The sequence below is a fragment of the Corythoichthys intestinalis genome, chromosome 8 (assembly GCF_030265065.1).
Source record: "Corythoichthys intestinalis isolate RoL2023-P3 chromosome 8, ASM3026506v1, whole genome shotgun sequence".
In the NCBI taxonomy this organism is placed as follows: Eukaryota; Metazoa; Chordata; class Actinopteri; order Syngnathiformes; family Syngnathidae; genus Corythoichthys; species Corythoichthys intestinalis.
The window spans coordinates 24,969,987-24,993,654 of record NC_080402.1 but is presented as its reverse complement, the minus strand read 5'-3'; the positions used below and the strand labels follow the sequence as shown (position 1 = coordinate 24,993,654).

General features: G+C 39.0%; 1 protein-coding gene across 2 annotated transcripts in view; it reads left to right on the top strand.

Moving 5' to 3' along the window:
- The window catches only part of zcchc7 (zinc finger, CCHC domain containing 7), an 80,268-nt gene that overhangs the window by 31,975 nt on the left and 24,625 nt on the right, over positions 1 to 23,668 (top strand). For both annotated transcript variants that reach the window (XM_057843525.1, XM_057843524.1), the window contains exons 4-6: positions 20,382 to 20,434; positions 20,519 to 20,656; positions 20,741 to 20,911. In XM_057843525.1, coding sequence (XP_057699508.1) covers positions 20,382 to 20,434; positions 20,519 to 20,656; positions 20,741 to 20,911 — 362 coding nt within the window. The remainder of the gene's footprint in view (positions 1 to 20,381; positions 20,435 to 20,518; positions 20,657 to 20,740; positions 20,912 to 23,668) is intronic.

The window sequence follows — 23,668 nt, the reverse complement described above, 5'->3', positions numbered from 1 at the left end:
TGATATGAAATTTTCCAATTCATGTTTTATATATATATATGTATGCAGCATAGTTTGTTTTGGTTACAGCACAGTACTGCTTTTATTGTCCATAGAGGGCGAAAAATACAAATAAAAAAATAAAAACTATATATGTATGGATAGCTCTGATGCCACTGAATCATTTTGAGGGGTTGAATGTAAAAAAATATTCAGAAATGACTTAGTTATCGCACCTCAAAACATTTACAAATATTGTAAACAATTGTATGTTTAGGGGTATTATACACAAAAACGGCCATTGCCAAAAATGGGCATGGATAAAAAAAATTCTGATATTATAACTCTTTGACCTTTTCAAGGCTCTAATAGTGTGATATGAAATTTTCCAATTCAGTTTTGTTTTATACATATATATCCAACATAGTTAGTTTTGGTCGTAGCACAGTACTCCTTTAATTGTCAATAGAGGGCAAAAAATACAAATAAAAAAATAAAAACTATATATGTATGGATAGCTCTGAAGCCACTGAATCATTTTGAGGGGTTGAATGTAAAAAAATATTCAGAAATGACTTAGTTATCGCACCTCAAAACATTTACAATTATTGTAAACAATTGTATGTTTAGGGGTATTATACACAAAAACGGCCATTGCCAAATATGGGCATGGGTAAAAAAAAATCTGTTGTTATAACTCACTGACCTTTTCAAGGCTCTAATTGTGTGATATGAAATTTTCCAATTCAATTTTGTTTTGTACATATATATCCAACATAGTTAGTTTTGGTCGTAGCGCAGTGCTGCATTTATTGTCAATAGAGGGCAAAAAAGTACAAATTAAAAATAAAAACTATATGTGAATAGATAGCTCTGATGCCACTGAACATTTTGAGTGGTTGAAAGTAAAAAAAATATTCAGAAATGACTTAGTTATCACACTTAAAATACGTCTACATTTTTTGTAAAAATTGTATGATGAGTTATATATTTTTTATGATCACACAAGGGTTAAACAGGCAGGCATTAGCCATTTTTTAAGCAAATGCCCAGTTGTTCATGTAAACATGGCAATTCAATTTAGCTTTCCCCACGGGGCCTGGGATCTCAGCAGCTACCAAGAGAAGGCGGATGACCGAGGGAGTGTCTGTGGTGGATGAGGCTGGAAGTCTGAGGGATGAAGGGTTCATGGAGGTAGGAAGGGGTGGGATAACAAGGGGAGGTTGGACTGTGATATTAAATATTGTTGAATGGGAGTGACTGTGCAACCTTTTACTGCCGTCAAATACAGTATGTTGTCTTCGTCCACCTGGTTTTGTTTTTACAAACCTGTTCATATTTTTTTAATGAGGCTTTTTCTGATAAAATGCGTATATCAGCTGAACTTAGGAAGTGAAATTAGTGATACAACAATATAATATTCAGTCTGAATTAAGGCTGTGCCATATCATATTACTGTTGTATATTTGGTGATTTTGCAATATCGCGGTAGTTGGGCTGCATTGATATGATGTCAGACTCGGGCTGGGTGATATGGCCTGAAGTACGCATCACGGTAAATTGAGCAGATTTACCTTGATAACTATAAATGACGATAAATTCGCCCGAGCGGACTGTTATATAATTTGAAAATCTGAATCAATGCATGAAATACAAATTCACCGTTTCTCTAATAACTTTGTTTACTGACAGTTCATGGCGTCCAGGTGGGTATAATTAATTGAAAATAACGTACTGTTTTCCTTCTGAGTGTGTATAATCATCACAAAGTTGGCATTGTCCTTGAAGAGAGTCGCTACAATATGTGCTCGTCAATCAATGTCCATTAAAAATTAATTTTTCCATTTATTTGCCTTTATTTCTGGAACAAAACGTTTGACTTTTACAGATGAAAACAGTTTGAGTGTTTGTCGACGAAAGACGAAGATGAACACATTTAGAAATGACTAAAATATGACTAAGAATTTTCGTCCATAAGACTACCGTAATTTCCCGAATATATCGCACACTTTTTTCCCCCAAAATCAACTTGTAAAATCATGGTGCGCATTAAAAACGGGTACATGGATGGAGACCAGAGGTTGCGCTAGACTTTTTCGTTGTCTGTCATTTTGACTGACAGGGTCATAAAAATGTGGTCATAATCTATTTTTACCCGTCACTTAAATTTTTAAAATGATAATAATGACATTGTGGTGACCCTTTGTTTGGCATAATTCACCTTCCGTACTTGTGTGTCCATTTGGCCGAGCGCGTTACCGGCTACGACACAGTCACGTGACAGAGACACTTAAGAGCCGCGCGCGTTCTGGCTTGAGTAGAGAGTTCACAGAGAGCAGCAGAGCTACAGCGGCTGGACACATTTATTCAAGCTAACAAGACTCTTAACATTGCATACCGCTTCAACATATTCACTAGTATTTAGTTTTCATTAATTTTAAATTAATATTCTGTCCGAACGAGCTTAACAGAGAATCCGCACCGTGCCATCACGCATCAAGCAGATGAATATGTAACTTTTTCTCCGCAGTGACAAAAACAGCTGACTGTGGCCCCAGTAGGTAGGCTACATATGGAACAATGAAATTAACAGTTCACCTGCTGTGGCCTGAACTGAAAGTCTCACACCTTCCTCCTGGTGCGCATGGACTTGAATTGCATGCCCGCTTGTGCAGTCCCTCTTTTTTTCGCCTCTTTTATCAACACCATCGTCGTTTTGGGGCTTTTTGAAGAAACTTCGGACACTCAGTTGCCTTGACATTTTTCCGAGTAAGGCCAACGACGTCATGCATCAAGAGAGACAGTAGCTAATTAATATGCTCACTCGCCACCCTGTGGTCTGGGGTGTGAATTGCAACCTGTCAAAATGACAGCTGGACTTCAGTTTTTTCCGTCACCGTTTTAAAAAATCGGTCAACGACGGAAAATATTCGGTTAACGCGACCCCTGATGGAGACAGAAATATATATATATATATATATATATATATATATATATATAAAGCTTTTTTTTTTTTATTGCCACGGCCACGTTGTGTTGAAGAAACGTATGCGGCGACCTGTTGCCGACCATTACGGTACATGACGTCACCATTTTGTTTCGGTAATACTTCACTCTAATCGGCCGAATGATTTCGTCTGTGTTAAATTCTGCTTTTTTCACTCTTAATTAAGCACAGAATTTAGTTTCTTGAACTCATTTGAGTCAACGTTTAGTGCAGCTCCGCAACTCGGACCATAACAAACGTAAGCACGCAGACTTCCTGTGTCCGTCCACTATATCTATCCCTCGGGAAACTCAAACCCAAATAACAATAGTTCCTATTGTTACTGTCGTGTTGACAGCGATGAGCTCTCACAGATTTTCCGACTTTCATTTTACTGTATCAATGGGATAGGCTCCAGCACCTCCGCGACCCTCGTGGGGAAAAGTGGCATGGAAAATGAATGAATGAATGAATGAATCCATGGAAGAAACATTTATTCATCATTATGAAACGAGCAAGCTATACAGCAGCTTTTAAAAGAAAAGTCACATCTGTTTTGTTTTCTCCTCGATTCTGGTAAGTTGGAGAAGTTGTCAAATCATATTGTTACCGTAAATATTGTCAGTTTATGATAATGTTTTGAACTACCAATGTGCTATGCTTGTGCTGTTTCACCAGTCAGTAAAATGACATTTCTGTATCTGTACTCGAGCTCTGTTTTCTTGTATTCTTCTATTTATTGGTGCTAAAATTAGGGTGCGCGTTATAAACGGGTACAATCATTTCCCCTAGATTTTACAAGTAAATTTGGGGTGCGCATTATACACGGGTGCGCCTAATATTCGGGAAATTACGGTAATACTGGGACGAAAATTAAAAGGAGTGCTCAAAACCACACTGCAGCGTTCTAAACATAAGAAAGACCTCAGTGGTTACCATGGCCATGGTTCTTTACGTGAACAAAACATCTACATTAGCAAGCCTTGAGGGTAGGGAGGTGAGAGAGAAAATGGTTTCTAATGTCTCTGCTGAAATGCACAGTCAATAATTGAGTTGATTGATCATTACCAATTGCTACTCAATTTATTTACCTATTCTTTGTTAATTGACATTAAAAGAAAATAATACTGTAGCAAAATTGTGTATGTGGGGCCTCAAAGCCAGATAGTGGCTGGGGTCAAATGTTTTTTGTTTGCACTGGTTCAGTAGATATATGGTGTTCATCACTTGCTGATTCGCTACTGTAATATGTTTCATGATAACCCCCTTCGGCTGCATTTGGCTACTTTACTTGGTGGGTGCTGGGGGTAAGATGAAGTAATAAGATTAATGGTGGAGTTCTTGCGCAACCATTTATTAATTAATTGATGGATGTGCAGCTGGCCATGTAGTGATTGCACCATTTCTGTATTTGAAAAGGACACCCAACAGCTTGCTGATTTCCTGGCCGCATTTTTGGCACACTTGTATTCCAAACTTTACTGTCCCAATACTATTCCTTTGGTGTTACAGTGGCGCAGTATAAAGATAGATCCCGCCCTGACATAAATGACAAAAGATGGGCATTGCTTATGGAAAAGAACAGTTGGATGCTTTAATGTACTGTATTTGAATAAAGCAATAAAGTACTGTATTAGCAGCCCTTCTTCTAATCCTCTATTGTTCTGCTGTCCCCAGTCTCTGCAGAGGGGATTCTCTAATTAAAGACTAATAATTGTATTGTTTTAGAAAGTCTTAAGAGACGCAGCTTTCTGCTCCCTCAATCATTCTTTCTCCATCAAAGGCTATCTCACTGGACTTCCTGATGCATGCGTATGTGTGCGCGGGTTCCATGTAAATTAAAACTTTAAAGCACCATTATTTAATTATCCCAGAGGCTGTGAATTTGGAGGACTAAACGGGGACTTGATGTGTGTGTGTGTTGTTTGCTCATGCAAATGTATAGGGCTGTCCAGGATTATTTCAGTGGTTTAATTTGCCCCAACTCTTTCGAATATGTGTTTGCGTGTGTTCACAGTATGCATTTGTGTGCGACTGTTTAGTTTTCCTTGGCCCCCCCTTCCTCACCCTTCACACAACAAACACACACGCACACAAGCACACACTCACATTGTACCGCCAGCAGATAAAAAGGCATTATGGTAAATTCCACTTAATGACAAATTTTTTAATTTAGGGAACAGGGCCCAGTGAATGGAGCTTAATTACCGGGGCCAAAGATCCTTGGAAAATAAACCCCTTGACGTCCCCAACCGGCCCCCATTATGGAGCGTTTCACAAAATGCCTCTGATTAACCACCGCCATTTATCCCCCCCACCCCCAACCCCCCTTGATCTGTATAATAACAAAAATAACAATCATGAAAATTCTCTCTGCCTTCCAGCCCCCATTACTCTCACTTCCCACACCCGCTCATGCTTCTTTCCACCCTCTCGCCCTCCGCCTAGCTCACTCCCACAGGAGGAAATTCATCAAAATGAAATTGAGGTTGCAACTCACTGGTTTTATTAAAATCTATTTACCCCTTACAGACATCTTGTGCCACAGTATTTTTGTTCTTTTGGTTGAGAAGACAACAAGGGAAGGCTTGGAATATTACATTTTCTCCCATATATGTCTATAGATTTGAAATTGTAAAATGCAGACTCTCATCAGGTCGTCAATGCAAAGAAACATATTGTGTTCTTAACAGTTAAAGGTTCTTTAATGCTGTGGGTCACTAAAAACAGCTTATTTTGAACAAAAATAGTTGGGAGTCATTTCTTTCTGAAAGGGACCCACTGATAGAAAGACTTGAAGTTCATAAATGTTATTTTGAGTTAAAATAATTTGATATAACAACCCCTGATGTTTTCTTTTTTATACAATTTGTATATTTCAACTAGTACATCGCCAATTTTGTTGACGTTGCAGGGCGGTGACGTCACTGGGTTACGTTGCCGGGTTTCCAGAGTACGACCTAGCAATATAAACATGTCATCTGTCCAACCCTTTCAATTTGAACCCGAGAGGAACATTAATGATCATGACAGCACGGTCGATATATTACAAAACGAGCCGCAAAAGCAAAATGAACAGGAAAGACGGGATTTGACAAGATGAGAGTATGACAAAATTGGTGTTCTACCAAAATGTGCTACACTGGCGAAATGTCTAGAAGAGGTGAATTTGACACCCAAAGTGCGACCGTGCGTTTTCAGCTGGTTTTGTTTAGATGCATACAGAAAGAACATACTAAAGATGCCTTAAGAAAATACTTAAACGTAGTAATATTAAATAAAGTTGGTTTAAATACGCTATGTGACTGATGTGGTCAACAGATCAACAATCTTAGTCGAATTTTTCTTTTATCCCAGACAATAGTTATAGGTGGTTTAATTACCTGACATGTTTCGGCGAACACTTCCGCCTTCATCAGAGAGTCACTGGAGTTGGTGTGGCGCGTCTTTATCAGTTGATGGATGAAGATCAACAATCTCCTTTAAAGCTACCACCAGAAAACTTAATGCTTAAAGGCATGAGAGGGAAACACATTCAAAAAGTATTTTGAGGCAATGAAAAGGTAATAAAGACTCAATAAAAACACAAATAGTAAGTACTCGCTGCTTATAACCAGTGTGCGCATGTGTTGGGTGTCTCACCGCGCAGGAAGGAATTGCAGAACACCGGTAGTGTTCGTCAAGTGACAGTGACAAACTACATCATCACACCGAGCGTCTATTGCGCGCATCAAACATAGTGCCCTCCGTAGGTCAAAACATGTACTAAATGTTATAGATTTTTAACACAATGGAATATTTTACGTCTAATATTTTAGTGAAAGAGCACAATTGTGGCTTATTAGAGCCTACAAGTCTTTGTCCAAGGTTCCGTTTAACAAAAGTAATTCGCACTTGCATTTCATATACAGTAATTAATAAAACGTCACAACCCCCATTCGTCACTAAAAACTGTTGTTTGCTGATGTATGATTAAGTTCTACTACTTTACTGGAACTAATTTTAAATATACAGTATGTGATACATACATGTTACAAAAAATTTTTTTAAAAAGGAAACATTAGGCCAGTTTGTGACCTAGCATGATTTCTTATTCGAAGCATGTTTTAGGCACAAGTCATTCAGGGTTCTTTTTTTGAAGCACTAATCCTTGATTGTTGAAAAGCTGTCATGAGTCACATTTGTATCTATCAGCCAATGGATGTAGATAAATGTAACATTTTCAATGGGAAATTCACATTGCAGTCTGCTAACGGATATTAAAACGACACAAGGACTACCTGTCGTTGGACACGCAAGCTGCCTTTGGATGACTTGGTCCTGCCATGCACACACACACACACAGGCACGCTAACATGCCAGCTCACATTTCTTGGCCGTCTCTGGTGCCTGTTGATGAGCTCCCTGATTGGGCCATGCGGTTGCCATGCGGTTGCCAGACCGCGCCCCTGCTGTGTGGTAATTGGTGTCTATGGTGTTGCCACGTGGCCACAGGGTCTTTGACTGACAGCTTTGGCCACCTGCCCTGCCCTTGCTGCCAATGTGGTATGTAAGTAGTGGGGCGGGGGTGGCATGGACTGACAGAGGGTGAACAGTCAGCATGTCATGAACAGGGGCTGGGGTGGACTGAGGTGGATAATAAGATGGGCTGGTAAGAAACATGCAAAGAGACTCAACCAGGGTTAAGGCACCTGCTTGTCTGGTGGAGCCTCTCAGGTTGAACACTGTTATGGAATATATGGCAACCTCATATTTTCCACAAAAAAAAATGTCCTCATTGGAAATAATGGCAATCAAACTCTCTCAATAAACCGATAAAATGATCAACATAAACCTTTATGAAAGGGTTAAAAAAAAAAACAATACATTTCTATATACACTGATATGCAGCGCATACTTACAAGTGTGCATAATATGTAGGAGATTGGAACAATAACAGCCTTTCAAATCTGGCGTGCCAATAAAAGTAAAAGTTTTGTTGCGCTGTAATTTTCCATCTACATTGCCGTTAAATGTCCGAACCCTGTGGTCCATTTATGCTAGGCTGAAGTGACGACATCTCCAAATTTGGCGTCTATTTTATGAAGGAGTTCATGTATCTCATGCAGCATGTGATTGAGCTCTTGAGTCCCATTCCCTCAGTCATGGCGGGGAGCTTCTCAAGTACCAAAAGGGGTGCCAGCGACTTTCAAATTTAGAGATGAATCGTAATCTGCTAATTTCAGGCATCAGAATACCTGTTATCGGAATTCCAATTATGTAGGCATCTTCAACAGCTTCAACAGAACGGATCAACAGGAGCGCGATCCTCCACTCTCCCAAATTTCTGAGATGCTGAAAAAGACTGATTGCTAGATCCGACCTGAGAAAGCAAAAAGAAAAAGTCAACAAGCAGTAAAGGTCATTTGAGATTATTCTATTTTATAAGTGTGAAGCAAACTAATAGTCTAAGTCGTTTTTTTTTTTTTTTTAAAAGGTTATTGACCCCTGAGTAAGCGTGATAATTTGAATCAGATGCCATGCTATTGATCTGTTAGGTGTGTGCTACCCTGTCCAGGCATAATATTCTGTAGATTGTATATTATTTCTACCTTTCTTGTAAACGATGCCATGGCAGTACATTTCCTCCTCACATACATACCTCACATCCTGGGTCAAGCTCAGCTCATTTGTTCCCCTGCCCCTTTGGTATTGTATTTTTAAATTCTCGGACAGATATTTCAGACCCGAAAAAAGAAACAAACAAAAGCTGTGTGCACGTGCGTTCACCAACCTTTCCTCTTGTTTAACCTTGCACTGGGCAGTGTGGCTTTTCAAGGGTGATGTCACAAAGGAAACACTTTTCACACACACAGGCTCCAAACACCTTCCAGCCCACGCCATTGTCATGTATAGTGTTGCTAATCCAGCCCTGTCGCTTCAGTATCCAACATAACCTCCATTTGAGGGGCCCCTCTTTCATTCCAGTGTTGTCTGTGTGTGCGTGTTTTACTTCGTGTGTTAATGGGCCCAGTCAACATTGTAGTACAATGACCGGGCTGGTTTGAGGTTCCTGTTTAAGTGTCTGGACAGGGAAGGAGGGGATTGGGTAAAAGGCGAGCCACTTAAAGGCTTTCATGTTTATAGGATACAACACCCGTTACTGGTAATCATTGGGGTTCCTTAATAAAATAGACCGTATTGAAGGACGGATATTTTTTGTGACATTATTTGTTTCCTGCTTTGGTTATCTGTTTTGAACTACGATGTCGAGGCCACATCCCGCGAGGATGGTCCCGACCGTGTGTGTGTTTGAGTGTATGTGCGCGCGCGTCACCCCAGGAGAGCCGGGAGTTCATGGTTCATTAGCCACACATAGACTTCCGTTCTGCTGTCAGTGGCAGCACACACACACACACACACACACACACACACACACTCAAACACAGCCTCTTCCCTCCCCTCTCCATCGCAGAGTAATCAGAGTACCTAACAGAGAGACAGGTAGCATCTGTCGCCTTCTTTCTTGATCTTCCCTCCCTCTGTTCCTGCGTGTCCCCCTCTTCCACACCATTGTTTTGAACATCCCTTGACAGCACAATGATGGGATCAAGGGAGAGTTGTCTCCTCTCAGACAAATCGTTTTGAGGCGACTTAGTTTTTCTCTAGACGATAATTCTCGAATTATATTTCTCAGAAAATCTTGCACACATGAAAATAAAATAATCAAATGTGCTCTTAACCCTCTGAGGTCAAGGGACGCGCTCGCACGTCCTTCGCTCATCACATCTTTGAAGCCTCATCACGTTGTATATGCGTCTCGTTTGAAAGAGGTTCACTTTGTTTTTACTTGAAGTCAATCGAACAAGTAAAATGGGAGCTAATTTCATTTGAGTTTTATAGTTTTGTTGCCCTCATAAATAAACATTAAAAAGCTGTAGTGACCATGTGTTGAAATCCATTTTTCCATCTTTTTTTGTCCTTTTTCAAAACTGAAAGTACCACGAAAAACTACATATCCCAGCAGCCATTGTGAGGTCATGAAGGAAGGACCTAATGCGAAAAATTCTCAAGCAGGGCGCCACCTAACTAGAGGGAGGAAAGGTAGAGCGCGATGGCCATTTGGATTGAGCGAGTTAAACATGCGGAATTATTGAAAACTAAATACAGCACAAGCAATTGTGTTATTTCATCAACTCAAGGAAGAAGATGGGCCAGATTTGTCGTCGTCGTCTTCGGATGATTTGGCGAGTGTCAGCAGTAGGCAAAAGTCTGGAGGAGGACAGACACCACTTGGAAGTGTGGGCTGTGTGATTTAGCCCTGTACTGTTCCAGGACGAAACTGCTTTTTGGAGTGGCATGCCTGGAAAAAAATGAGCTGAATTGTTTTTTGTAAATATTTTTTTAATATTTTTTTTTCTTCCCACAATCAAGCTTTTCGATTTTATGTATGTAAAAATGTGTGTGTCCGAGAAGCTTGATTGTATGTATATAGTTTTGATAAGGTGATGGGGGCTATACCTAACCTCACAAAGAGATATCCTCCAAACCCTTTTTGTGTTAGGTGGTATACATTTATATACTATATTTTTTTTCCTCACTATTTTGCACTGTCACCATTAGTGAAATTTCCAATACTTAGATTATTCGCGATTCGACCGTGGAAGATTCGAGAACAATTCACAAAAATCCAAATGCTGATCATTGATATATGCCAAGTAAAGAGGAACTAAAACACAGACAGCGGGGTCTTCGGGATGAAATGAGGAACAGACTGAGAGTAAACTTCATGCTTGTCGTTACCCTGGTAATGACAATGCTCAACTCACGGCTCTGGCTAAACTCATGCCGCTAGATAAAAAACAATCATATCTCACTGCTGCCGACAGCCGCTACAAACTACGCCCACATAATGCTACGGTAGATATCACATGTATAAAGAACTAGATGCGAAATGACAGACACGGCGGCGTTAGCAGCACATGTATAGAAAACTAGATGCGAAATGACAGACTTGCCGGCGTTGGTAAACAGCCGCCATCTTAAAGCAGTAGACTTACCTGGAAGGCTGTTGTAGTGAACCTTCCAAATGAACCTAATTAGCTTTTTATCTAAAATACTCCGAAATCGGCAAAATCTTGACTTGAATCCATCTTTAAATGATGAAACAGTTTTAAAACGTTCACATGTCGAAAGTAGACAGAAGGGAAATTATGGAATAACGGGAGCAATTATAACAGCCTTAACGGTTGATTCACAGCGTTAAATTAATTTAATGTAGTTTAAAGTTGCTGATGCAGAATGGGGACTTGAGTATTTTATTTACTGTTTTGAACTGTTAACTTGATACTGAAATAACCGTAATTTTCCAAATATAACGCGCACTTTTTTCCCCAAAATCAACTTGTAAAATCGTGGTGCGCATTATAAACGGCTACATGGATGGAGACAGAAATATATAAATATTACATATATGTATGTAAACCGATTTTTTTTTTTGACACGGCCACATTGTGTTGAAGAAACGTATGCGGCGACCCGTTGCCGACCATTACGGTACGTGACGTCACATTTTGTTTCGGTAATACTTCACTCTAATCGGCCGAATGATTTCGTCTGTGTTAAATTCTGCTTTTTTCACTCTTCATAAAGCACAGAATTCAGTTTCTTGAACTCATTTGAGTCGATGTTTATTGCAGCTCCGCAACTCGGACCGTAACAAATGTAAGCACACAGACTTCCTGTGTCCGTCAACTATATCTGTCCCTCGGGAAACTCAAACCCAAATAACAATAGTTCCTATTGTTACTGTCGTGTTGACAGCGATGAGCTCTCACGGATTTCCGACTTACGTTCTCACTTTCATTTTACCGTATCAATCCATGGAAGAAACATTTATTCATCATGATGAAACGAGCAAGTTATACAGCAGCCTTTAAAAGAAAAGTCACATCTGTTTTGTTTTCTCCTAGATTCTGGTAAGTTGGAGAAGTTGTCAAATCATATTATTACCGTAATTATTGTCAGTTTATAGAAATATTTTGAACTACCAATGTACTATGCTTGTGCTGTGTTTCACCAGTCAGTGAAATGACATTTCTGTATCTGTACACGAGCTCTGTTTTCTTGTATTCTTCTATTTATTGGTGCTAAAATTAGGGTGCGGGTTATAAACGGGTACAATAATTTCCCCTAGATTTTACAAGTAAATTTGGGGTGCGCATTATACATGGGTGCGCCTTATATTCGAGAAATTACGGTAGTCATTTATTTAAGCCAGAGAGGATTTTTGTACAATTTTTGTAACTAATGTACGAAACATTAAAAGCAGCTAATAGCTGAGGGGGGGTGCATCAATAATCGATTTATAATCGAATAGTAGCCTCTATATCGTAATCGAATCTTTAGGTGTCCAAAGATTCCCATCTGTAGTCACCAGTGTACTGTATGTATAAAGGCCAAAAAGGCCTATGATTATACAGTAAATGCTGTTCCTGTTGAATTTTCAAATATAAAACTATTCAGTTTTACTTTTTTCTGTTGAATGTTCATTCTATCAAGTTGAATGAATAGTATTAAGCTTCAAAATGGTCATTGAGCATGTGTGGTTGTCAGTGGGACAGCAATATTACAAATTTCGACAAATGTTTGGATTTTTTTTTTTTTTTTGTCTCTCTCGGCCAAATATGTTGATTATAATTGGTTGATGAAGGAAACAACCATTTGCACGCGAAGGTTATTGTCTCCTGAAAAAAGGGACCCTACCAGGCCATTGTGAACAATTCTCTCTTTGAAATATAAAGGCAACATCAAAGGCATGCAAAATCGGAACTTGCAACGGTTAAGCGATTAGTGAGATACCTTGTGATGACAAACACAAACTTAATTTTTTTGGCAAGTCTTGTCTCAAAAACCAGGAGTCTCACATGAGCAAATGTAATTGAAGTAGTGCTAGGACTGTCCAGTGAGAGGCGGCGTAGTGATCCATGATTTCAAAACTGTTGGAAAATGCAGAGGACTTTGAGAGAGAAAGAAGATCTATTGATCAGCATCTCAACTACTTTGGAGCTGAGCATTTCATGCCTACCTTTCTTCTCAGTCTGTCTGGCAAAGGTGCTCACACATTTAGGGCAGTTCCTTTCATGAATTCCTTTCATTTGGGGATTTAATATCTTTTTCTTTTATACATATATTTTTATTGTATTTATTTGAATGGTTATTGATTGTTGACTGTTGGAATTATGTCATAGTTAAAAAAAAAAAAAAAAAGCATGTTTTCAAAAATCATGAAAAAAGTGAAAATCCAGACGATATGAAGAAAAAAAACAATAGTGTTTTTTTTTTTTTGGCCAGATCACCTAGCTGTACCTTAAATCATTAAGATTATTCTGTATTATCAGAAAAGACTTCCTAATAACCGTAGCCTTAGCTGGTGGTTGTCAGATGGGGGAATGAATTTTTAGCCTGGCAAGACACTTCGAAGTTTCTAGTTGGCTGAAAGGGTTCGTCAGATGCGGTCAACATGGCAGCGGCATCTCTCGAGCCTGCTTAGCTGCGAAGTGAAGCCGTCGCCATCTGCCTCTTCAGATCCTTTACATGTGCTGGGTTAGCATGTAGCAAGCATCTCGATAATTCAGGTTTTCGGGCCTCTGGGTTGATTTGCATGTTTTTCCAAAGCGTAAAGACCACCACCCCCATACACCTTTTCATTGCCAGGCCTCCCTTTCTACGCCCCCCACCCCCTCCATGTGCATGTGTTTGATTCCTCGCCCGTGACAAAGAGCTTCACCCTTTATCTGTGTGTTTGTGTGTGTGTGTTGCGTATATGGGCCGCTTTTAGATTAAGGGAAAGCTTCCTGCTCTTTATTTGTGCAGTCCCCTTGGGAGACGCTTTTGGAAGGACTTTCATTGTGCCCCCCCCCCCCCACACACACACACACAAACTCGCTCTCTCTGAGACTCAGATCCACCTCTTCATACAGCACACATCTTTGACCCCTACCTTCTTTCAAACTAGTCATTGACTCAATACCAGTTGTTTAACGCAACTATGCATGCAGCCACCACACTGAGGCCCCCCCAACCTGTTCACAGTACATTAGTGCTTCAGACCTTCCCCATTCATTTCTCTTAGCTAAAAATTAAAGAAACTAAGAAGACTGGAAGAACGTTTCATGAAATGATGTAACCAATCACGCAGTGACCAAAAACTATCAATGCATGTCGGAATCAAAAGAAATACAACCACCTACAGATGATTGTACAAGAAGTTTCTAGATCCATTATAGACACAAACCTGTTTAAATTGTGGAGTCAGTTGCAGAGATTTGTATTCACAAAAACTACTTTAAGTTTTAGTTGTTTCCCTTCTTGTGATTATCCATTAACAGGGGGGAAAGTGGCTAGAATTTCTTGTCGAAACTTCCTGACGTGAAGGTCGCCACGGAGCCAGAATTTTTTTTTTTTTTTTTTTCTTTTTTTTTGGGGGGGGGGGGGGGGGGGGGGGGGGGTGTCAAACCTCTTAAACTGCTGAAATGCAAAGAAAACTGTTTTAGCACAGTTATTTCTATAACACATACAAAAACTGATTTTCATTCAAAATTGTATTTTGTCAATGATTTGCCAAAATAAAAGTTAACAAAAACAGCAATAACCCCAACCTCCATCTCCTAATTTTTATTTTCCCCTCATTTCCTCACATACTAAATGCCAAATCTCAATTTTAACTACTTAAGAACATAGGATGTATATTAAAATTGAAGTTAATGTAAACATTTACTTTGTTTTTTGTTAATAATAAAGATATAAGTAACATACATTCAGAAAAATAAGTGCAAATGACTTATATTATGCAGAGTGAAATGGAATATATTTTGAAGATTGCGCAAACGTTGACTTTTTTAAATCATAAGGAAATGAATAAGTAGCCTAACATAAATGAACAAATAAAAGTCCAAAGTGCACAATGACATCTAAGATGTTCGGGGGACAACCCCCCCCCCCCCCCCCCCCCCCCCCCCCCCGAGCAAATAAAACTAAATATGATTAAAAAAAAGCCTCCTTAACCTCTTTCCATTTAATGTTGCATTGCAATTTTTTTTCTGTTCCAGAAAACATGCACAATTTTGAGCCAATCAGAGCTAACTATCTCTGCTAATCACATGTCAGCCAATTGAACGGATAATTGGCACTTGTGTATGTAAATCTGATGTACGTAGATTGTTTTCTTCTTGGAGATGAAATGCATGTGTGGCAGCTTAGCATTTTTGTTTAATTTTTTTTTTTTTAACATAGCGTTATGACAGTTGCCGTCATATTTTTGGAATCAAAGCACCGTGTACCGGAACTACGTTCTGGCCCTGAATCTTATACCGGAACTGCGTTCCTCACCGTTCTGGCCCACTTTCACCCTTGCCCATTAATAGTATTTTTTTAAAAATAACAATTGTCTAGTTGTCATACTTACCTTATTTCTCTTTTCAGCTTCTTTGACTGAAAAGCAATTGTTTTACATTCTCATCAAGCATTCTTCAGCAGATCAACCAAGAGGTTGTTTTTAGGCTAAAGTGCAATGTTTCCCAATTTTTAAAGAATCAAGACACATTTTAGTTTGGGGGGAAAAAAAACACGCTACACCCTCCAAAAATCTGAGTTATAAAAATTATGATTTAATTTTATGCAGTGGAAGATCATTTAACCGTCACTTTAGGTCACTGCCATTGACAGTTAAGCCAAGATTCACAGACCATTTAAGCCACACCCACCATATTTTACAAGAAAACTGCTTTTGTTCATTCATAAAACGCAATGGAGAATATGCTGCAGTTGCCCACATTCTTGTATGGGATTTTCACACCAAAGACATGCAATTCATGAGCTTGTAAAAATCTATAACTGGACTATTAAAAACAAACCAAAAAAAAAAAAAATCTCTCTATACACCAATAAAATGAAATAAGATAATTTTGCATGGCATGCCTGATTATATTTCATTACACACTGATTTTAAAATGGAAGTCACTATTTTGGAGCAAGAACACATTCATTTTTCTGTTATTCACTGGTGTATTGGAATGCTAGAAAAGAAATATGGAAGGTGTTGGGCAGGAGTGGGAACCTCAGGGCACCTCACGATACGATACGATTCACGATACAAGGCTCACGATAACGATTATCTCACGATATCACAATACAGCGATTATCGATATTTTGGTCAGAAATTTGATACATGATATTCTACGATATAACTGTTGAAAGGGGAAAAAAAGATATTTCAAAATAGAAAAAGTAATGTTTAAGTCATTTATTAAACAGTGACACATTTTCTGTGCAACATTGCTGTAAAATATTAATCTACTGCAAATTGTGTACCTGCACATATCGAGGAAACAAACCACAACCACTGATATCTCTTGGAGAGATCATGATCAATGGCACCCTTAATTTCTTTAAAGTTTTAAATCTTTTTTTTTTTTTTTTTTATTAACAGTGCTGTCGGTGTCAGTCAGCAGTTGAGCTTCGAGTGGGGCAATGATAAAATTGGTTGGTCTTTTCCAGTGTTGTTAATAACGGCGTTACAATATAACGGCGTTACTAACGGCGTTATTTTTTTCAGTAATGAGTAATCTAATTAATTACTTTTCTCATCTTGGCAACGCCGTTACCGTTACTGAGGCGGGAAAGGCGTGCGTTACTATGCGTTACTAAGTTGGTTGAATAAAAAAAAGTCTGAGAGAAACGGACTCACGGGGACGAGAGCAGAGCAGGAGTGGGGAAGACGCCGTTGCAACCGCGATGCTAGGTGGCTCCAATAATACCTGACTGCAGCCATAGCCGACAAACTACGCCCACATGACACGGTAGATATCATATTATAGAACTAGATGCAAATGATAGACACTGCTGCACTGCCAACATGTTTTAAGGACTACATGCGTTTGTAAACAGCCGCCATCTTAAAGCAGTAGACCTCTCAGGAAGGCCCTGATGTAGAGATCCTTCCTAGCGAACCTAAGTAATTTTTTAAAATCTAAAATGCTCCTAAATCGGCAAAATCTTAACTTAAATCTATCTTTAAATGATGAAACAGTTTTAAAACTTACACATGTTTAAAGTAGACAGAAGGGAACTAATGCAATAACGGGAGAAATTTTAACAACTTTAACGATTGATTCACAACTTTAAATGACTTCCACACATAGCAAAGGTTACTAGCTAGTTATCGCAATACCCTTGTGTCTAGTTAAGTGGAGGGTAAAGAATTGGGCTAGGGCCAATTGTCCCCCAAACACTTTAAGCTTCACATTGTGTGACCTGTGTGTGTGTGTGTGTGTGTGTGTTTTTTTTTTTTTTTTTTTTTTTTTTTTTTTTTTTTTTTTGAGAAAGAAAAAAACATATCACTAGTTACTTTGCCAAGTAACTAATTACTCTTACATTCAGGTAACTGAGTTACTAACGCAATTACTTTTTGGGAGAAGTAATTTGTAACTGTAATTAATTACTTTTTTAAAGTAAAATTAACAACACTGCATGGCACTAAATGCGTTAGTAGACAGCCGCCATCTTAAAGCAGTAGACTTTTTAGGACGGCTCTGTTGTAGAGAACCTTCCTAGCGAACCTAAGTAACTTTTTATCTTCTTTTAATCTTTTTATATAAATACTTCTAAATCAGCAAAATCTTGACTTGAATCTATCTTTAAATGATGAAACAGTTTTAAAACTTTCATATGTCGAAAGTAGAGAGAAGGGAACAAATGCAATAATGGGAGCAATTTTAACAACTTTTTACAGTTGATTCAGGGTAAAGGGTAAATTAGGGTAAAGAATTGGGCTCGGGCCAATTGTACCAAAAACCTTCACAAATAACTTCACATAGTGTGGCCAATTTTTTTTTTTTTTTGAGGGAAAAAAAAAAAAAAGTAATTATCACCAATTACTTTGCCAAGTAACTAATTACTCTTACATTCAGGTAATTGAGTTACTAACGCAATTACTTTTTGGGAGAAGTAATTTGTAACTATAATTAATTACTTTTTTTCAGTAAGATTAACAACACTGGTCTTTTCTTTGTATATGACCTTTGTTGCCAAAAGCATTGGTTTGAGCACTTCCACCACCTGCTTCAGCAATTTAGATGTCGGACTCAGTCACAATTTTCCTCAACTTAAAAACAACAAAGTAAAACAAAAAAAAATATTAGTTACTTAATAGATTTTGAGTTGAAATCCTGATTTATTTTTTGTGTTGGAAGTTTTGAGTGAATTAAAAAAATCTGAATTGAATGTATAGAAATTAAAAATGCAATAATTACCTATTTTTAATATGTAGGCGACATTAATTATCATGCACATCGCCTTATATATCTTGGAAGTTATTCAAAGCATTTTTATCGCTTATTGCATCAAAATGGCAGTAATAACAGTTTGTGTAGTAAACTAGATGGAAAGTGGTTCTCAAATAATATCAAATGAATCAGTAAATTCATGTAGGCTTTTTAGATATTCATTTTCATCCAGTTTAGGGTCCTGTTTTTTTTTTATATCACTCAACACCAAATGTCATCAAAATAATACATGTAAATTAAAAAATCAATTAAATTGCAAAACTTTCTTACCTCAAGTGATGAAAGCAAAGCGGTGAAGAAATCAGTCTCCACTTCGTCACCAGCTGCCAGTGAACCTTATTTTTGTTAGACAATTCTTGCATACAGCAAAGTCCTTGTTCACCTTACTTCCTTTCTTTGTTTTTGGTGTAAAATATAAAGTGTGTTCACATGTGTGATTTGTAGCAACATTTTTCTCACTTTTTCCTCCACCGTTCCCACGAAGCTTTATTTTTTTCAACCCACTTGGAGCGTCCTCTCTTCTTCTCTAGACAACTTGTGCGCACTTTACCTTCACCTCCACTCTTGAGCGCCCCTAGTGGACTGCCAAGGAATTGCTCAACAAACATTGACCAGTTTACAGCATCCAATGGCCAATATGTCAAATAAAAGTATCGATACTTGGCGGGAGCATATCGATAACCGATCGGGTTGCAAAATATCACGATATATCGCTGTATCGAGATATTGTCACACTCTTAGTGTTGGGTACATTTCTGTCATTGATTGTGCACATTTAGTCAAAAAGTTCCTCTGAAGTTAGTGAAATGGATGTTTGTGGGTGAGGGGAAGGTCATGGCGGAAAGAGGTGCCAGCCAAACAGCAGCTATTTTAATTTGTTTGACAGGGATGAGGGATGATAACCCCCCTCTGCTACCGCTCATCGGGACGCTGGCCGAAAGCGAAGCGAAGTAGTAAAAGCAAAAAAGCGAGGCTGAGTAGAATCACGATAAGGGCTTGGATATAGCGATTCAGAGAAAGAGGGAGAGAAGAGTGTAATATTTGATTTTGGCTCAAGGTTTCATGTTTGTCCAAAGGCTAAAGACTGTCAAGCAGCTAATCGCGGAGCAGGATGCACGGCTGTGTCTGCATGTGTGTGTGGAAGCATGCAAGCCCGTGGCGGGTCATTGCCACCAGCACATAATTAATGCCACGAACATGTGTCTGCGTGTGTTTCAGTTACAATTTCTGGATGTCAGTTAGTGTTTTGTGCCTCTTAGGAGAATATGCTGATCTCCCCGGAGGCGCTGTTAGTGTCTCTCGTACAGATGTGCCGAGCTGCCGGTGTCGGTTTCTGTGTGCACCCGTGTGTGCGCATCCTACCCTTATGGGAAACTAAGCGCATGCCTCAGGCTTTTAAGGTCTTCATGTTTCTCTATTACTTTTGATACCTCTGTGAGTTTTATAAAATAGATCTCGATACAATGTATTGCATTATATCTCTCACGGTACAATATTGGTACACTACATAAGAAATGTGCAGTGAATTCCAAAAGAAGTCTACTTATATATGTTCAAATGCCAAAAATGAGACCCAGATAAACTTTTCCCATCGTTAGGTTGTCGTTACAAGTGTATAAAGTGTTCAAAGATCCAATCTGAACTTCGCTGTGATGCTCGTAGAATGTTAGGAGGCATGAGGGCTGTACTGATCACGTCAAAAAATATTTTATATTTACCTGAATGCTACTTTTGGAGCAAAGATACGCACTTTCTTTAAAGAGAGTCGCTATTTGGACAAGATACATAGGGATTGTCCATACTGACATTGTTTTTAAGTGCCAGTGGAGTGATTTCATGCTGGGATAAGTAGTAGTTCCGAGCTTTCTGCTTGAGAACCAGTTACACAACTCTCTTGTAATATTAAATTATTAAAAACAAAAAAAAAATGTTATCAGTATTCTATGTACTGTAATCAGTATTATGTTAAACAAAGTCATGTTCATTTTTGGGCTTGTGGTTGTTGCTTTGATAGCCTTACATTTTATCATCTAAATTCTGTGTTCTTTACAAATTTTACAACCCCTTTGAAAACAGTATTTTCTTTTTTCCAGATGTTGAAGAGGATAAGGATGGGAGCTGGGTGATTTTAGATAAGGACAGGGAGGTATGAGAAAGAATTCATCACTTAATGGTAATCGTGTAACAATTACATGTTTAAAATATACTGTATTTACTGTATGTGTTTCAGGCTCAAATCTTCAACAAAGAAAGGCGAGCCAGAATTGCCATATCACGTTTTACCAACCGATATTACACTGACAAGAATGTCCATTGCCGAAACTGCGATAAGATGGGACATCTTTCCAAAAACTGCCATGAGCCCAAAGTCAGTTCTAATTATTTTAGTCGCACAAAATTACAGATATTTATATGTGACATCTTCTTAAATAAATGTTTGTTGACTCTACAGAAATTGCCTGTTTGCTTCCTTTGTGGCCATTCCAGTCACATGGCCAGTGAGTGTCCCTATAAGCACTGCAACAACTGCGGCCTTCCAGGTCACTTGTATAATTCCTGCACCGAGAGAGCTTACTATCACAAACAGTGCCATCGCTGTGGCATGACGGGCCACTTCTTTGACGTGAGTACGGCTTCCTTTTTTGGAAAGAAAAAGCAGGAGGCAGCAGTTAAATTACTTACCAAGCATTTAGACTCTGTAAATGGGCCAATCTCTCTGTGTGGCCCATGAGGTGGATGCCATGCAAATCAGGTCCAGCTCGTTTTGATTGAAAACACACACAGTGATGGATCTAAAAACTACAAAAGCTCAGCAGCTGCCACCCAGCCTCTCCCCCAGGGTACAGTGTCCGTCAGATAAAGCTGCTAGTTATCTGCCAGGGTTGGCAGGGGAATGGGGCATCTGCAGTGGTAAGCAGGCATGCTTGATAGCAGCGGGAACCTCTGGCTGCCTCACGATACAATATGATTTGCCATACAAGGCTCACAATAACAATTATCTCACTAGATGGTGTTACGACAATTATTGATACACAGGGCAGGAAATCAGTCTACAATACTCTACAATAAAACCATGAAAGAGAAAAACCAACTGTTTAGCTAATTAAGTGTATTTCTTTCAATTTTGTCAAGACAATGTGTGAAAAACATTTCTTACTGACAGATTATGAGAATATTTTAGTGCAAAATTTCTGGAAAAAAAAAAAAAAATACAGAAGCACTATATTATTGCAATATTCTTGTAAACAAAGGAGTGTACTTAATATAGACACTTGTAGTTTAAAATTCCAGTACCAACCTGTTGGTTCTTTTATTAAACACAAATAAGCAGTGACACTTTTTAAAAATGATAACATCGATTCTTGGCGGAATCGTATCGACAACCAATTGGGATACAAGGTATCGTGATATATCAAGATTTAGATATATTGTAAAACACTGACATTTGTATGAAAACGTATCACCATCAAATGTGATCTGATCTTTGTCAAAATCACACAGATTGAAAAACAGTGTCTGCTTTAACTAAAACCACCCAAACATTTATAGGTTTTCATTTTTATGTAAACAATGACAGGAGGAGGAAAAATAAGTAAGTGAACCATAACATTTAATATTTTTGGACTATTTCTTCAATAAAATACGCAACAACTGTGTCTGCCTCATTTGCAAAGAGACATTCGCTGTTTTCAAAGAGTTCGATGTGATGCAATATTACCAAACAAGACACGCTGACATGTACGACAACATTACAGGGAAGATACGCAGCGAGAAATGAAAGCAACTTGAAGCTAGTTTAATTTCACAGCAGCAGTATTTCGCAAGAGCCAGAGTGTCGAAAGAGAACGCCACAAAGGCGAGATTGTTGAAATTATGAATTTAAAAAAATAATAATAAAGCAAATGTGACACACAGAAGGGCTTGCTAAAATTTGTTTAAATATATTGTTCTACGTAAATCAGCCAAGGTAGCCCCCCACATTTTTACCACACCAAATATGGCCCCCTTTGCAAAAAGTTTGGACACCCCTGTTTAACTGATGATCCGTAGACGAGGCAAGCTTCTTTCACTTGTTACCAGCTAAATATTATTCCCCCAAAAAATGATGGTGGAAGAAATAAGCATCTTGAATTTGAAACTGTATGTTGTCGGCGATTAGCCTCGCAATGATCTTAATTGTGGTTGTCAGCCCCAAACCCTCTAAATATATATTAAATGCATCTTAACAGATATAAAATGACTACTACATAATCTGTGGTGATCGTTTGGTGCCCAGTTTTCTCGTCGAATTGCAGCAGTCCATCTCGTTCTCCTCTCCGGGTCTCTCGGAATACGGTAGAACTTCAAGTCTCTCCGTCTATCTTCTCTGTTACTGCAACCAACCGCCACACACGCCTTCACCATTTTGATTATTAATGTTAACGAGTAGAAAAACACGCCATAATAGGAGGAATTTACGTAGCGGTAATGAGTAAACACGACGAGCTGACGGACAATATGGTGCGGAGGCGTGGTTGTGACGTCATGTGAGTGGGGTCTATTGTGTTTTGCATCCCTTTGGCAGCACAATGAGAATTTGGGTTCAATCCCGTGCTCCGGCCTTTCTAGTTGGAGTTTGCATGTCCTCCCCTTACCAGTGTGTTTTTGCTCCGGGTACTCCGGCTCGCTGGCACACAAAAAACACAATAAAATTGTTTCACACGGCAGTAAAATATTTGGGCATCTGTTAGCACGTGTCCTCAAACTTACTGTCAGAGTAATAATGACCGAAAGGGGGTCAGCACACGCTGCTGTTCACATTAATTGATACACTTGAGTAATTACAGCTTAGTTATGTCTCCGCTATGCTAAATATACGGGCTGCGTGTGTGTTGGGGTGTGTGTGTATGTGTTTGCTTGCAATGAAGGGTGAATCTAATGACTGTCAATGACAATTATCACACCGCAACATCCATTACCATGCCCACTGGCACTATGGTGGCCATAGAGCTAGGAAAGCCTTCGCGTATGTAACCAGCCCAAGTGTCTCGATGTGCCTCACTTTCTTTTTTGCACTCCGTCAGTCAGTCATGTACTGTGCCCTGCGTAATGGATGAGTAACCAGGTGAACACCAGAGGGAGTCCAGCACACGGACTACACCCCGCCCCGGCCCCTTCGTTCTCTTTCAAGACTGTTTTTCCCACCTACTGTACTACCCCAGATTTTCCATTTTCTCAGTGTGAAAGTTAGGTGGAAATTGTAATTAGTTTTCTTCGGTGGTGAAACTTTATTTTTTGGACTTAAAGACACTTCTGTGCATGCTGTTTTGTGGGTATTTGTGTGTGAGTGCATGAGTGCATGTTTGTTGAGAAGCGAGAGTCAGGTCTCTGTCCCTTGGGC